The 15,631-nt window shown below is 37.3% G+C and overlaps 1 protein-coding gene across 5 annotated transcripts in view; it reads right to left on the minus strand.

Annotated features, from left to right (window-relative positions):
* Nucleotides 1–376: 376 nt before the first annotated feature.
* Nucleotides 377–15,631, minus strand: part of ELL2 (elongation factor for RNA polymerase II 2) — a 77,362-nt gene continuing 62,107 nt past the window's right edge. For all 5 annotated transcript variants that reach the window (XM_023212190.1, XM_023212191.2, XM_023212193.1 and 2 more), the window contains 5 exons: nt 13,605–14,175; nt 10,934–10,997; nt 6,373–6,544; nt 4,367–4,411; nt 377–4,264 (listed from right to left, as the gene is read on the minus strand). In XM_023212190.1, coding sequence (XP_023067958.1) covers nt 4,148–4,264; nt 4,367–4,411; nt 6,373–6,544; nt 10,934–10,997; nt 13,605–14,175 — 969 coding nt within the window. In that variant the 3' untranslated portion in view covers nt 377–4,147. The remainder of the gene's footprint in view (nt 4,265–4,366; nt 4,412–6,372; nt 6,545–10,933; nt 10,998–13,604; nt 14,176–15,631) is intronic.

Genomic DNA, 15,631 nt, shown 5'->3' on the forward strand with positions numbered 1-15,631 from the left:
TTTTTTTTTTTTTTTGAGAAGGAGTCTTGGCCTATCGCCCAGGCTGGAGCGCAGTGGCGCGATCTCGGCTCACTGCAAGCTCCGCCTCCCAGGTTCATGCCATTCTCCTGGCTCAGCCTCCGGAGTAGCTGGGACGACAGGCGCCCGCCACCACGCCCGGCTAATTTTTTGTATTTTTTTAGTAGAGACGGGGTTTCACCGTGCTAGCCAGGATGGTCTCGATCTCCTGACCTCGTGATCCGCCCGTCTCAGCCTCCCAAAGTGCTGGGATTACAGGCTTGAGCCACCGCGCCCGGCCTGTCATGGGCTTTTTTTGTTTGTTTGTTTTTAAGACAAAGAGGCTTGAAATGAGACAAAGGAAAAACAAATACCAGAATTGCAAAGTTAACATTTTTATTGAACTGAAATTTGTGTAGAACAGGGGCCACCACAGCTGCTGAGCTCAGTAACAACTGAAAAGCCCCTGTGACATTTTACCTTTGAGAGTCCTAACACGGTTTGAGTGGAACAGCTGAGAAACAGCATATATATAATTTAACATGTCAAAATAGTTTGAAATGAGCCTCACAGCCTTGTTCAATCTTCAGGTTACAAATAACATTGATAGCATCTTCTGTGGCCTTCTGTTAGTAGTGCCAGTTAATATTGTTTCCGAAAACTTTCCTCTCAAAGTGCTGGCTATAATTTTTTCTCCATCCAGTACATGTAAGAAAAGGATTTAGTAATACTTGGGCAAGTAATAAACTGTAGAACTTTAAAAGTAGTAAAGGCATATACCAAGCATACGTGACTCCACACATTTTCAGAAAGGCAGTGGACTGGCTAACGAGTTTCTGCCAAGTTTCAGAAGCAAAGAATGCACTAATGAAAACGGTGAGGCATCCAAGCAGTGTGTCTGAACTGATGGACCATTTTTGTCTAAAACTAATTTCAACATCTTCCAATATGCAAGCAGGCATTTGTTTTACATAATAAGGTGAAACACTTTATAAGAGAAAAGAAAACTCTAAAGCTTATGAGATCAATCAGAGAAAAAATTAATACTGAATTTTTATAATCAATGCATGGAGCAATGATATAAACTGACCATAACAATTTTGTGAGAACAAGTATAAAACATCCATTACTACTTAAAGAGTTGAAAGTTAACCCCTCTAAAGTATTCAAAGTGGAATAAATAACAAGGTAGGAAATGCAATACCTATATATTTTAAAAAGCCCACATCTAGTTAATGTTCTCTTAGTTTGTTTTAAATCAGTTCATTCAATCTGGAGTTGATTTAAGGATGTTGGTAAAAATCTTCAAAAGTCCTTCAAATCATTTTAGATGAAATGTGATAGAAAAAACTATACAACTCATTCTCTAATCTTGCTATTTTTTACACCATCCTTCCCAAAAAGAAAAGAAAAAAAAAAAAAAATTCTTCCACCAGAGTAACTGACATTAAGTGGCCACTATTCTTGTAGTAATCATTTTTAAGAATCTAAAGGTCTTGCAGTAGGAGATGAAAAATGATTATAAATATTTTAATAGGCTCATGCCTCATCTTCAAAAGGGATGAAACTTGGATAATGGCAGATTCAGAGATTTATAACTTTCAAATTTACAATAGACACACTTTTTGCAAGGATCTGTCCAACACATACAACTAACATCTAAATTAAGGCTTTTACTGGTATGTGATCAGGTCTAAGGGTATGCAATGCTGGATTTCCATTTAGCATCTCCAGTTTTCATTGTTACCCAACTTGTAAACCAGATGTGCTGATGTACAGGGTAGGAGCTCCAATGGCTAACCATTCACCAACTGGAAGGCTTGTTTGTAAACAGGTTCTGAAATAAGAGTTGGCAGTGAAACAACTGAGGAGGTGCCTCAGATCATGCAAAGGGGAAAAGTGATTTGCAGCTGCTGACATGATGGACATTAAAAAAAAAAAAAAAAAAAAAAAAGCCAACAGTTGACCTTCAGTTCAACATTTCAAGATTTACAGACCTAAAAGTTTAGAGCTACATCCAAGTCAATGGTTCTCATACTTTAGCTTGCAAAAAGTCACCTACAGGAAACCAGTGAAAATGCAGACACTTAGGCCCTATACCTACAGATTCTAACTCAGGTGATCCAAATGGTCCAAGCACCTTTTGCTTTTGAGAAACCTTGCTCATAGCAAATAGCAGCACACAGTCTTCGATTAAAAGGCCAAGATGTCCAAGAAATAACACCAATGAGTTCATTACCTATAGACAAACCCCTCATGAGACTCTATCATAATAATATGATGCCCAAATTTATCCCCAATTAAGCTTCCCTTTCCTTTCTTCAATTAAAAAGTTTGAAATAAATTAACGTTTAATAATGATTGTACCAATTCTGAGGTAAAAAAAGAGCACCAGGGATCTCAATGCTAAAAGAAACAGAATTCCTTAGGAGGTCCATGCTACATAGAAACAGAATTTCTGCGGTAATGTTATAGAGTGGTAGTGCAAAAGGGTCTTGTTTCAGTCTTTGTATAGTCTGTATACTTCCGCGTATTTTAGTATATTATCTAATCTTTCCAGTTTATGTTTTAGAAGAATCCCAAAGAGAAAAGTTAATCTACATGCTCTCTCAAGTTTTCTAGATAACCAACATTTTTCTGGTTTACAGTGATACACAACAAACTTATTTATTTATTTTTCTGGATGCTGGAGACAAACATCTTTATTAAAGACACTACCAAAATTTTGGCAAACATTTCAAAACAGATTTGTAAACATAATGCTTCCCTTTTCAACTGGCAGCACTTTGAAAAGACAATACAATAAGACAATACAACTTGAATCAACATTAGTTCAAAATCCTTATATTTTTGACCACATAACTTATGTTCCCACATGATAAAACAAGTGACAGTTTAAATCAACGTCAACAGATAAACTCCATGAAATGAAAGTTTGTGCTGTTTGATGAATCACAGTATGTTATGGTTAAATATATCCACTCTTTTTTATATTCCTGGCACCAGGATGAAAAAAAAATCTTTAAATATACATCTTATGTAGGTAATAGCTTCTTTGCATATCTCTCTTCAAAAAATACTTTATAGCAGTATATAAATAGGTTACCTACACATTTAATTTTATAATTTTGTCCCAAAACTATAGATCTGTTTCATTTTCATGACATATCAATTTTTGCCCAACATTAATAAAGCTGACAAACTCGTTGAAATGGAAATGCTTTTGTCTTCCACAACAAAATTAGCAATTTGAGAGAAAACAAAAACAAAAACAAAAAAACACCCTACAGTAACACTCGTCAGTTGTTTAACCTGAGCGTTTGGCCTACTAGGAGTAGCAGCTTTTTTTCCTTCATGCACGCTCACATCCACACCACCTCTGCACACATACAGATCGAGCACACACTTCCAGATGCTGGTAGGCCACAATATGCTTCCCATTGCTCTAATCAAGTGGGAAGCAGTGTAGCTAATGATTAACCACACTATGTACACAACTAGCAAACACCTTAAGGCAACCATTGCAATGGGGGGTTAACTTGCAGGGCGGATTTAATGTTCTAGATCAAGTCAGCCTGTATATACATATGTGTATGTGAATCTATACACGTACACCTTTCTATTTTTTAACCCTCCAAGACAATGTTTATTTTTTTTTAATTTTGTGCAAATTTCTAAATATTCTACCATTTAAGGCAAAGAGTTTGCATTAAGAAAGGTCAGAAAATAGGCTTACGTTTATCCAAAAGCATTTCACCTTGCACATTACTGTTGTTGTTTTTAAAACACATACAACTTTTAAGTGTGGACACTGGATCCCCAATATCTAAAAAATCATTTCTAATAACAAACACAAGTTTTTGAGGAAAAAAAACTGATTTGAAATATAGACAATGGATCCCCAATACCTAAAAAATTATTTCTATTAACAAACACAAGTCTTGGGGGTGGGGTGGTGGGGAGGACCAGAAAGAGCAGCTTCGAAATGCAGGGAAGCAAAGTAAAATGGAAAAGAAAAAGTAACTCAAGTTTACTAATACTGAAACTTTCAACAGCCAAAGTTTCACCTTTTTAGAATCTAGAGCAACTCATTTGGAATTTTAAATAAATAAGCTTAAGTTTATTCACATCTTCTGGTCCAAGCAGAGTTCTAGGGCCATGACTCTGCTTGCTGTTGGTCAAATTCACCTATTAGCCTTTTGATGTGAGCCAGCTTGTTATGAAGATATTCACATCTGTATTTTTCTTCATGGTAATTGGGACTAGACTGCAGATGATAAAAAAAACAAAAACAAAAAAGTGAGGAATGAGGTTGCAGAATTTACATTTTTCAACCACAGGTGAGAAAATCAACACTGACGATACCTACCTGCTTTATCTTCTGATATTCTTGTAAGACTTCTTCATGAACATTCTATAAAATTAAATATTAGAAATCAGAAGAGAACAACTTCTTTTGTGTGTGGCAATACAAACAGCTAACATGCATTTAGCGAGAGTATAGGAAATGTTGACTGTGGGAATATAACTTGAAACAACCTTTATGGAAGGCAACGTGGCAACAGCTATCAAAATAGTCAATGCAAAATTGACTCAGCAATTCTACTTATCCTATGGACATACTTGCCCCTCAGTGAATGACGCATATACAAGATTATTCAGTATAGTGCTGTTTGTAAAGCAAAAGACAGTAAACAAAATTGAAATGTCCGTCAATCTATACAAAGGATACTAAGAGGCCATTAAAACATGGGAAAGTGCTTTATGTACCGATATAAAAAAATTCTCTAAGATGCATTATATTGTTTAGAGAAAAAAGGAAAGTGCTAAACAATATGGACAGCTTGATACCATTTGTTTAAAAAAGAAAAACAGAATAGTATTCTAAGAATTTCATTACTTGCAAGATGCTCATTTCTCCCCATTTTAATGAAACCAGTACAAATAATAATGTATCATAATTTAAGTTATTGGGACATAAAACAATGGTACATCTTACAAATGAAGAAACCTTAGATTCAGTTAAATATGGTATATATGTTGAAATTACTTGTGTATAAATGTACATACATTTTATACCATGTATACACATATGCACATACCACACACCTAAACACTTCCAAAAGAATACACTGGAAATCAGTAACAGTGATTTCCTGTGGGGGTTGGTTTGGGGGTTCAGGTGCCTGGGGGGGATAATAGCCTAATGTATGTACCAAGTACCAGGCATGGATTCAGGCACTTTACTCATGCTTACTTATGTTTATTCCTCACAACTCAATGATTATCCCATTTTATGGATGGGGAATTCAAGGCAAAAAGGCATTAAGTAACTTGCCCAAGGTCACACAAACATTAACCACTCCTAACCAAGTAATCCTTGGAATTACATTCTAGTTTCAGTATAATTATATACATTGATAAATGACTATATAGAAAAAAATAAACCTCAAACCACCATATCACCAACCTCTTGCACCTCTGAACACCGGTTCTTCTGGCACAGTCTCCTATAACTCTCACCGGCTTATTGAAAAAGATTAAGGCCCTCTAGTAGAAGATATAATGAATCTCTAGGACACAAATGCTCTCAGGCTGTTCATTGTTGTAGGAAAACTCATCCATTGTCTCCCGTAGGTTCCAGCCTGAACAGTGGTAGTGGGCTGGGACAGAGGCACCACTATACCATCTGTGTCCGTGAAGTGTGACAAAGTTATCTAGCCCACATGGGAGGGAAATACTCATTTCTATCAATCCCTTTGCTAAGAACTACAAAAAACAATCAGGAGACAGGTCAGGCATCTCCTGCTCTTTGTCAGTGGTAGTAATATTACTACTTCAAGTAGGAAAGTGAAAACAGAGTAAGACTGGTTAACAAAGATCAGTCTTTGTAGCTAGAAGCACCAAACTTCTTTACTTAAACCCCAAATATCTGTGTATTAAGCCCTCTTTATTTCCTATGTCTTCCCTATTCTATCTCAGATTGAAGTTTAAAGAAAAATACTTGAAATAGCACTGTTTTGGGATAGCACCAGACCTATGAGCTGTAGTCTAACTTGGCAGTGTAATTAATTAAATATTTAGCTGAATCTCAAGATACAACTTTTTCTCCTATTTAGTTGTGTTTGGTATTTTTCTCAATATGTGATATGTTATAGTGGCACAAGGTTTTTTTCCACTGGTAGAAATACAGGTTTACTATGTTAACTTATTTTCAAGAACTATTTCAAATATTTAGTTTCCTAAAGCAGCAGTGAGGCTGGTCTGCAAGAGTACTTACTCTAAAGGCTACTGTGACAGCTAAGGTTGAGCAGGGCAGGGAAAGAAAGAAGGTAAAATATGAAAGTCAGTCCAACTAGTTACAAATCCATTTACCTGATACTCTTTTGAGCCTGGAGAAAGGCGCTTTCTTTGTGCATCTAGTTTGATAAATCTTCTAGCTACAGTCTCCATCCTGGCATGCAAAGCTCTGTACTCATCATACTCTGCATTGAAGTCATCCTTATAATTCTGGCGTTGCTCATAGGAGACAATAGCGATATATTTTCTAATAAGAAAAAAAGATAAATGGAGAGTAGCTATCCAATAAACATGATTACACAAGTCTGAGATTTAAACCAAATATTTAGAGATTAGATCCATGCATGTGTCACTAATGTTTAATGCCACTCTGCCACTGGTTGGCTGCCGGGTCACTCCTCCAAACATCTTCAGGTAAAATTATTACACAGAGTTTGAGAGCTTCAATGAAGGAGAGTAAAGGTGGTAAAGACATGGTGGCAATGGAACTAAAATGCAACTAAGTAAAAAGAAAACAGTATTTACACAGATCTAGTCTCCTGAATCTTTCTCTATCCAAGATAATTCACTACCACACTAATGGTAGATGCTAACCCATCTGTTACAAGTCACAGAGAGACAGAAGGACTCAATGGGTAATGTGAAACCAGGAGAATGTCATGCAGTCACTGAGTGCTGAAAGTCAAAGCTCTCTCTGGAACTACTGCTTTATGAGAGGCAGTCTGTTGCTTGGCCTTTCAGACATGCTGCCAGCAGATATCTTCAACAAGGTGCCCCATGTTTGCTTCCTCTGTCCCTTTCCTCACATTTCTGACCAAGCAAATATATAAAGTATGAAAGGGAAATTACCAACCATTCTGTAAAATGAGGGTTAGACCAAAAAAAGGCATATTTCTCTAGTTCTTTTCAAATATTTAAATGTCATACTATGTTGAACAGAAGCCAGTGTTGTACTATTAGTCTAACTTACTTTCTTAATAAAATGCCATAAATCTGTGTTTTACTTTGGGATGTGAATTACTCTTAACTGGTAAGAGAAGACCATTTTCCTAGAGCATCGGTTTATTCAATAATAAATTAAAACAGCATTTTATTATTAAACTTAGCATTACAGTATTACTTTTTTTTTTTTTTTTGAGATGGAGTCTTGCTCTGTCGCCCAGGCTGGAGGGCAGTGGCGCCATCTCAGCTCACTGCAACCTCTACCTCCTGGGCTCAACCGATTCTCGTGCCTCAGCCGCCTGAGTAGCTGGGATTACAGGTGCATGCCACCACACCCGCTAAGTTTTGTATTTTTAGTAGAGACAGGGTTTTGTCATGTTGCCCAGTCTGGTCTTGAACCCCTCGCCCCAAGTGATCCACCCACCTCAGCCTCCTAAAGTGCTAGGATTACAGGTATGAGCCACTGTGCCTGGCCTATTACAGTATTAGTTATTTGTAGATCTGGGAACTGGGATCACATAAGGATCTGGCCTGGTTCTCTGCACTCTGTGTTCCTGTCATTAATGCAAAATTCCCTTGAGTTTTTGAAATAAAAATTGAGATTTCAAAGCAATTTCAGGCAGGTGGCAGGAGCTTCAGGATGCCCCTTGGGGGTATACATATATTCTTCACTGCCATAAAATCTTGGAGTTCAGTCCTCTCCAAATGGTCTTATATAAGCCCATCAGTTCATTTAAATTGCTAATATCACAGATGCTTAGCAGGAAATGTGAGAAAAGTGATGCAGTGAGCAAACTTAGTGTCCTCATTAATATTTTTATTCATGCTGAGTTAGACAGGGTAGAGGTTTAATTTTCTAAGTGTAATTGAAACAGTGATAGTCTGCTGATGTAAAGCTGCCCTTCTGGTGTCTTAGCTATAAAAGGTACACTGCCAGCCAAGCAGTGAAGCAGTCCTTCCTGGGCACGGGCTGTATTGACTGTACACCAGAGGGAGCCCCGGGGTAAAAATAGGTCCCTGGAGATAAGCATATATTAGCAACACAGCTAACCTGATCTTGAAACTCAGACTTAATTTGTTATATATTTATCGTGCTTTCTCAAAATCACACCTTCAGTATTTTATTTAATAATTTCCTTAGGGAAATTATTCAGTGACCACAATTGTGTGGTCAACAACTGTGTTGCTAATATAGAAGAAATTATTTGGTTACACTGGCATTTTTAAGAAAAAAGTTTCCCTACTTTTACGAAAAATTGTTGTAGTTCTACAGTTGGCTCTTTATGTGGTGATGGAAAAAATTTTAATAAGTTTTGACAGTTTAACTACAAGTAAAAGTAGTCTTATTACATAAAAATTAGAAAGATTTTGGTTAAGTATGAATTATTCAAAGGTTGATCATTTAGGTTTTATTTGTTTATTTATTTTTCTTTATTTTTTTGAGATGGAGTCTCGCTCTGTCGCCCAGGCTGGAGTGCAGTGGCGCCATCTCAGCTCACTGCATCTCGGCTCACTGCAAGCTCCGCCTCCCGGGTTCATGCCATTCTCCTGCCTCAGCCTCCCGAGTAGCTGGGACCACAGGTGCCCGCCACCATGCCCAGCTAATTTTTTGTATTTTCAGTCGAGATGGGGTTTCACCATGTTAGCCAGGATGGTCTCGATCTCCTGACCTCATGACCGCCTGCCTCGACCTCCTAAAGTGCTGGGATTACAGGCGTGAGCCATCGTGCCCGGCCTCGATCATTTAGGTTTTATAGTATATCCCTTCAGTTTTCTTATGAGGCAACTTAAGTTCTGTAGTTTTGGCAATTTTTCTGAAAATCCATGCTTTTTAACTATTTTTAGAAAATTTGCTATATCTATATAAGACTCGTTTTTAATATAAATTGTGTTTATTTAAATAAATTAAGCAAACAATCACATAGTACTAGAAACATGACAAACATACAGAAATGTACTGAGGCAGATCCAGGAACCATCCTTAGATAAGTGACCTTAAAAAAAACCTTTTAAATATGGAATTAAGGCCAGGCTCACGCCTGTAATCCCAGCATTTTGTGAGGCTTGAGGTGGGTGGGTGATCACCTGAGGTCAGGAGTTCGAGACTAGCCTGGCCAACATGGTGAAACCTCATCTCTACTAAAAATACAAAAAATTACCCGGGGATGGTAGTGGGCGCCTGTAATCCCAGCAACTTGGGAGGTTCCACTTGAACCCTGGAGGTAGAGGTTGCAGTGAGCTGAGGTCGCACCATTGCACTCCATCCTGGGCAACAAGAGCAAAATTCTGTCTCAAAAACAAAAAAAGGAGGGATTAACTAATGAACTTGGCAAAACACAACAGCCTTGAATCCATGGGGAAAAGTTTAGCATTATTTTTTAGTTTCCCCACATGATTTTGTCGTATATAATAAGTATATGTCACTATTATAAAAAAGAATTCAAAATCCATCAAAAAAGAGCAAGAGCACTGCATTGGCAGTTGTTACTCAAGGGGGTTGACATTTAAAGACTTCTAAGGAGAAGTGGTTTGCAGTTAAAGAGGTGAACCCCTCGGCAGCAGAGCCAGAGGCTGTCCTGGAAGCCTGGCTGCAGACAACGGACCCTTCCTGGGCCAACTAAGTGGTAGGTCATAGCTGCCTTTCAAGGCCCTCCTACAGAACTCTAAAACCATTACATACACTACCTCAGATGAGAGGGTACTCAGCAAGGTTTCTCAAGTTCCTGTTAGTTAAGAGATGATAACCAGCATTATGGTTTCATACTGTATCATTCCCCAATAAGTATAGCTTTCACACTACTGTTAAGCAGAAGTAACACATTTTAAATCTGAAATGATCTTTACTCTGGAAATGAAAAGGGCTAAACAACATAGTTTAACATTGTCCACCATGAGATGCTACTAATAGAAGAAAAGTGTTCAGACAGCCCAGATTCCATTTTTTCTTCTCATTCTAGCTATTTTGCACATTTGTTCATTTTCAAAGCTATCCAAAGTCCGATTTGTTTGCTCTTTCCCTCTCCATTTTTCCAGGCTCTTGCAACTTTATTATTTTCTTCTTACAGAAACCTTTTATTCTGTAAAAAAGCTAGAATTATGTGTCCAAGTTATAATTTCTGTGATAACCAGTTACAAAAATGTCCCCAGCTCAGCATTTAGCAACTTGTCACAACAAGAAAACATTATAACCATTACTAAATTGAAATGATCAGATTTTACTCTTCTCTCCTCTAAAAATTAAATTGAGGGCAGAACTTTACTTAAATAAAAATCAGTCTATCTTAACACTTTGTATTATTATGTGCAGAGGTTCAAGCACTTTGTCAGCAATAAACCATCCCTTTGGGGGACCCAAGTGAATGACTGGGCATTGATAGACTGTCAGCTTTGAAGAGTCAGATCCCTAAAATCTTTCATAATCAAATGCTTAGCCAGGCCCCAGAACAAAGGACAGGCTTCTCTATAGTTAAAGGCCAATGAACACAGCTCAGAGCGGAGGGAGGCACAACCTGCTCATGCAGACAAGGGTAGATTTGGGACGGGCAGGCTAAATGGCAGCCTTTCAATTGCAGAGGTGGCTCTAGGACTCTATTTCTGGAACTTCTTACTTTTCTGATTTGCAAATTATGGGAAAAGAACTTGCAAACTTTCTAAAATTAAGTCGCTCTCTCCATTGGCAGACATATGAACTTACATCAAATAATCTGGGAGTTCAATTGCTGAAGGTTCCATGGAGGCAGTGCAATCCTCTTTAACTCCTACAAAGACAAAAAAACAAAATCAGAGCATTCATCAACCAGGAAGGTTATCAAATGCCTATAATTCTAAAATAGATTAGAAACATCTGGAACACTTTTCCTCAAATTCTATTCTTCCATCTCAATAAGCAACAGTGAGCAAGGAATACAATTGAACACGAACAATAGAGGCCCTATGACCAGCGCCAGCAGAACCGACGCCAGGCATTTAAAGCACCCTGGCTACTGCAGTGTCTGCACAATAAAGGAATTCCATCTTAACCCAAGGTCAATCTTCTATTCTTTCAACAACAGTTGTGGCATCTGCCCAGCAATTCAAAGACTGTGGTGGCAGATGCAGCCAGACAATGGGAGATACAAATTTTACATCAACATCTACTTTTCATGGGATTCAAACAAGGCGGATGAGACAATAGAGTCAGGTAGCAGACTGCTTTGGTCACTGTATTTTTATTGCCTCCCTTTTTTGTATGCAGACAGTGGAATTGGGTAGAAAGTTTTCCCATTGGTTCAAAGTAATTTAAAATAAGCTATTATTGAATGTCGATTTATATTCCTGTAATCTCTAGCACTCATAACACTAAACAGATTTTTCTTTTTTTTAAGGACAAAAAAAGTGCTAAACATTATGGCTACACGGTGAAAGTATGTAAATCCCTCAGTATTCCATTTGCTTAAATGCACCATGTCCAGAGGATATTCTCTTTATTAGGGTAAGTTTTTATCATTCTTTATTAGGGTAATTTTTTATCATTCAAAGTAGGGTTAAACTGGTAACTCGAACCCTAATCATGCCCACTGGCAAAACATATAAAAGTGAATGTTAGATAATTTCTCGGTTTAATATTTTAAAGGACAAACTACCCTAAACAAACACAAATATATAGACTCTGAGTGCATGCTGCTCACCTATAAATATATTTGATTCATGCTTGGGTAAAAGAACATGCTTTTACAATAGCCTGAGTCTTAAAGAGAAAGGCATTAAGTGCAGGTCACCTGGCTTCCCTTCTGCCACAGACACCAGATAAATTCCAAAAAATGCAGGAGATGTGGGTCTGGAGCTTTCCTAAATTTGTAATTATCCCAACTGGTTCTGAAAGTTACTATATCCTCAGTAAAGAATTCAAAGAGACTAAGTGTGCTTCTCCAGGTCTCCAACTCTGAGAACACTTGAAACTCTGATGTAGATCTCAACATACTGAAATCCAGTTTTCCTGTCTCTAGCCTTTGACTCAGAAGCACCACCTGAGGGTGGAAAGTGTGGAGAGTGGAGTTTACCTAGTGGCTTATGAACTCTGAACATAGAGTTCTACTTCTTCATTTCTTTTCCTGACCTGACAAATTCAACTACAAGAGTGTTGAGGGAAAAAGCTTACACCTACCTTTTGTGCCATTACATAGTATTATATTGATTGAAATATTTAAACAGAAATGCTTTGACATGCAATGTATCCAATCTAGATCAAGAAAAGCACGTATCATATCATATTCTACAGTAGCTTCTTTGGAAGTAACACTAAAAGAAAATAGAGCTTCTCTCATATGGCAAAGATGATCAATTAAATCTAAGGATTACAGACTTTCAGAATCATGAGCAAAATACAGAAAGACAACACTCCTTATAACTCTATTCATTAAACTAATTTTTCCAAAGCCATATTTTCCTATGGAATTTTGCCTTAGTTATTCTGGTTTTAAAACTGGCAGCAATGCCAAATGGTGAACTTGGATCTTCTGTGTGATGGCATGCAAGGCATTAAGTTTTAAAGGACATATTTTTTAAATAAGAAAAATCTAATTTTGTCAGTTTTTAACACTCAGTACATCTTAGGCAAGCAAGCTTTTTATGAATTAGCTTTATTTAGAGGTAAAGCTTTAAGTTTCTTTGGATCGCTAGAAATTTAGCATTTAAGCTCCTAAAGCTTGAAACGGTTAATTTTACAAATAACAATTGATGTTAGTTCACTAAAACAGGACTCTCAAAATTGGGGGGAAAACCCCTAAACCTTAAGATCTATTAAGCGAGCACCAGAACTGTGTGCAAAAGACAAAGTGTTTTCACTCTAAATAAAGATGATGTTATGGATCTGCAAATGAAATTTCATCTTGGCCTGATTTATTAAAAAGTTGACATTTCTCCTGTGCTAATGTTAATTAAAGCAAGGGTGACCCTGTTTCATTGAGAAAGGAGGAAATGAATATTCTTATTGCAAACTGTGTCTGGTTAAATCAGTTCAAGAATGGCATATAATAGGTCATGTTGAGGCTGCGCAACATCATAACAGATATGGAAAAGAATGTTAAAGGTCCACCTTCCAAAAAGGAGTTTCAAGTATGCCAGTCATTTTTAAATGCCATTCTTGTTAATATAAAAACCATATTTAATATTTGGCCAAAAAGAGATGGAAAACAACTGCTGTAAAATGAAAAAAAAAAAAACAAAAACAAAAACTGCTCAAAAGCACAACACTAAGATTAATAATTAAATGAAATGTCATTTGCTAAAGAAATCACTAATTATAAACTGTATAATTTCAAACTCATGATAGCATGCACTTCTGGTTCATCTAACATGTAGTCAGTACTTTTACAAAGGTAAAATACCTCCACTGGAATTTGGACTGGAGTTATTTAGCTTGGCAATTTCCTCTTCTCTCTTAAGATCTTCCTCCTTTTCCTCAATAGTCTCAATGTCGTGCTTTTTTATTTGGTCCTTTTCCTTATGTTTTTTAGACTTCTTTTTGGACTTTTTGTGAGACATTGAATGGTTTTCTTCCATAGGCTTTGGACACTTTAGTAGAACTGAACCAGGGGGTAAGGTTTCCAGAGAAGTCCTAGAGGTATATCTGTCTTGCTGGTCCTCATAGATACTATCGTTTTGACTAAAACTGTCAACAGGTAGGTCTTGAGTCCCCCGGCCTTCTGGAGTGCTAGGGGAATTGGAGTTAGAATTTACAATCTGAGGAGGATGTGAGACGGGCAGGTGGGTTGAAGGCAGCGGTGGAGGGGTGGGGATGGCAGCAGCTGCAGGGGGCAGTGGGAGGCCTGCAGCAGATTTTTCACTGGTGGGATTCAAATGACCATTTAGTGTTGGTGGTACTCTGTTCGTCAGGTGAGATATTCGGGCTTTTTTATTCATTAAAGGATCAATAAACTCTGAATCCAAAAGCCGTTTCTAGGGGAGGGAAAAGGAAAAAAGTGAGCCAGTTTGCACTAAAATTAAATAAATTCAAGACATGCATGGCTGGTTAAACAACTAAGTAACCTTACTTAATATTAATACTTAATATTACCAGGGTTGTGTTAACCTTTCTTCATGCTTAAGCAAAAACAAAAACAAACAAAAACAAACAAAAACTAAACCAGAACAACAACAACACAAAACCAAATACGAAACAAACTTTCATGTTTAATGTCAAAAACCAGAATCTGGCAAATATTTCTTGAAGTGCTTACTGAATTCTTTCTAATCATACAGCTTTATCCTAAGTTCCAAGAAAGACTATGCTGATTTATGTGGATTATACCACTCAGGAGAGTATTAAACAGAGGCAGTCACCCTCCATTGCTGGCCATGGTTGACCTAGTTATATTAAATGAGAGGAGAAAGCAATTTGTACCATTTGACTCTGTGAGAACTAACACAGCTAGGTAAAGGGCAATAGCCTGCACTTATTTTAATCTTTAATGGGCTAAAATGCTCCAGTTAAGAATATTTTGGCTGTCATTTATCATTCCACCTGTCTTAGAGTGGGAATGGCCAGCACTTTCAGAAGAGTTTCTCTAATTATCTCTATCACTGTTGAAATGGTATTTAATTTTTTTAACCCTTACATATCTCTTTACCAGATTGGAAGATAAGTCTTAATAATTGGTCCATTAAAATTAGGTGGAAGTATTTTTTTTAAAAAAATCAAGGTAATAGTAGTCTAATCTGTCAACAACAATAATAGTATTTAAGTTAAAAAGAAAATTTAGATAGTTGAAAACTACAAAATATAAATTCACATTTATGCTTAAATATAATGCTGTGGCTTGTATTCTGGCTTGAAAGAAAATAATGGTTAATCAACTCATTACTTTATTTGGTTTTCAATTTAACACCGTTTATTTGGCACCCAGTATATAATCTGATCAGAGTAGAAGCAGTTTCATAATAGTTGGCATTAAAAGTGAGACTTCCACAGACATTGTATATATGCAAGGACAGACCTGCTTTTTTTCCTTTTTCTTTTTTGTTCTCCCTCTGTTCCTCAAAATAAGTTTCTAATATTTTTTGATATGTGAACGGCCGTTCGCCCAGGGCATGCTTAGTGTTCTCCACACATCTGTGGGCTTCTCACTAATTCTTGGGAGTGGGGTCCAGAGAGAGAGAGGGAGGACACTGTGTCAGCAGTACTGGGGTGGGGAGGTCCGTCCCACTGTCTGTTAAAAGCACCCAGAACACTGAGAGAGTTCTGAGTCTGGCCAGTCAGCTGAGAAGCAGGCAGGCTTCACTGCAGTACTGCCTAGGACCTCTCACGTTTTTCTAGGATGAGCTGAATTTCTTGGAGAAAACTCTAAACTGGAGAAGAATCTCATTGGGAGTACTCTAATAAGGATCCAGTTGAAAAGAAAACATGGAAACATGC

This window comes from Piliocolobus tephrosceles, chromosome 4 (assembly GCF_002776525.5).
Source record: "Piliocolobus tephrosceles isolate RC106 chromosome 4, ASM277652v3, whole genome shotgun sequence".
NCBI classification, from domain to species: domain Eukaryota; kingdom Metazoa; phylum Chordata; class Mammalia; order Primates; family Cercopithecidae; genus Piliocolobus; species Piliocolobus tephrosceles.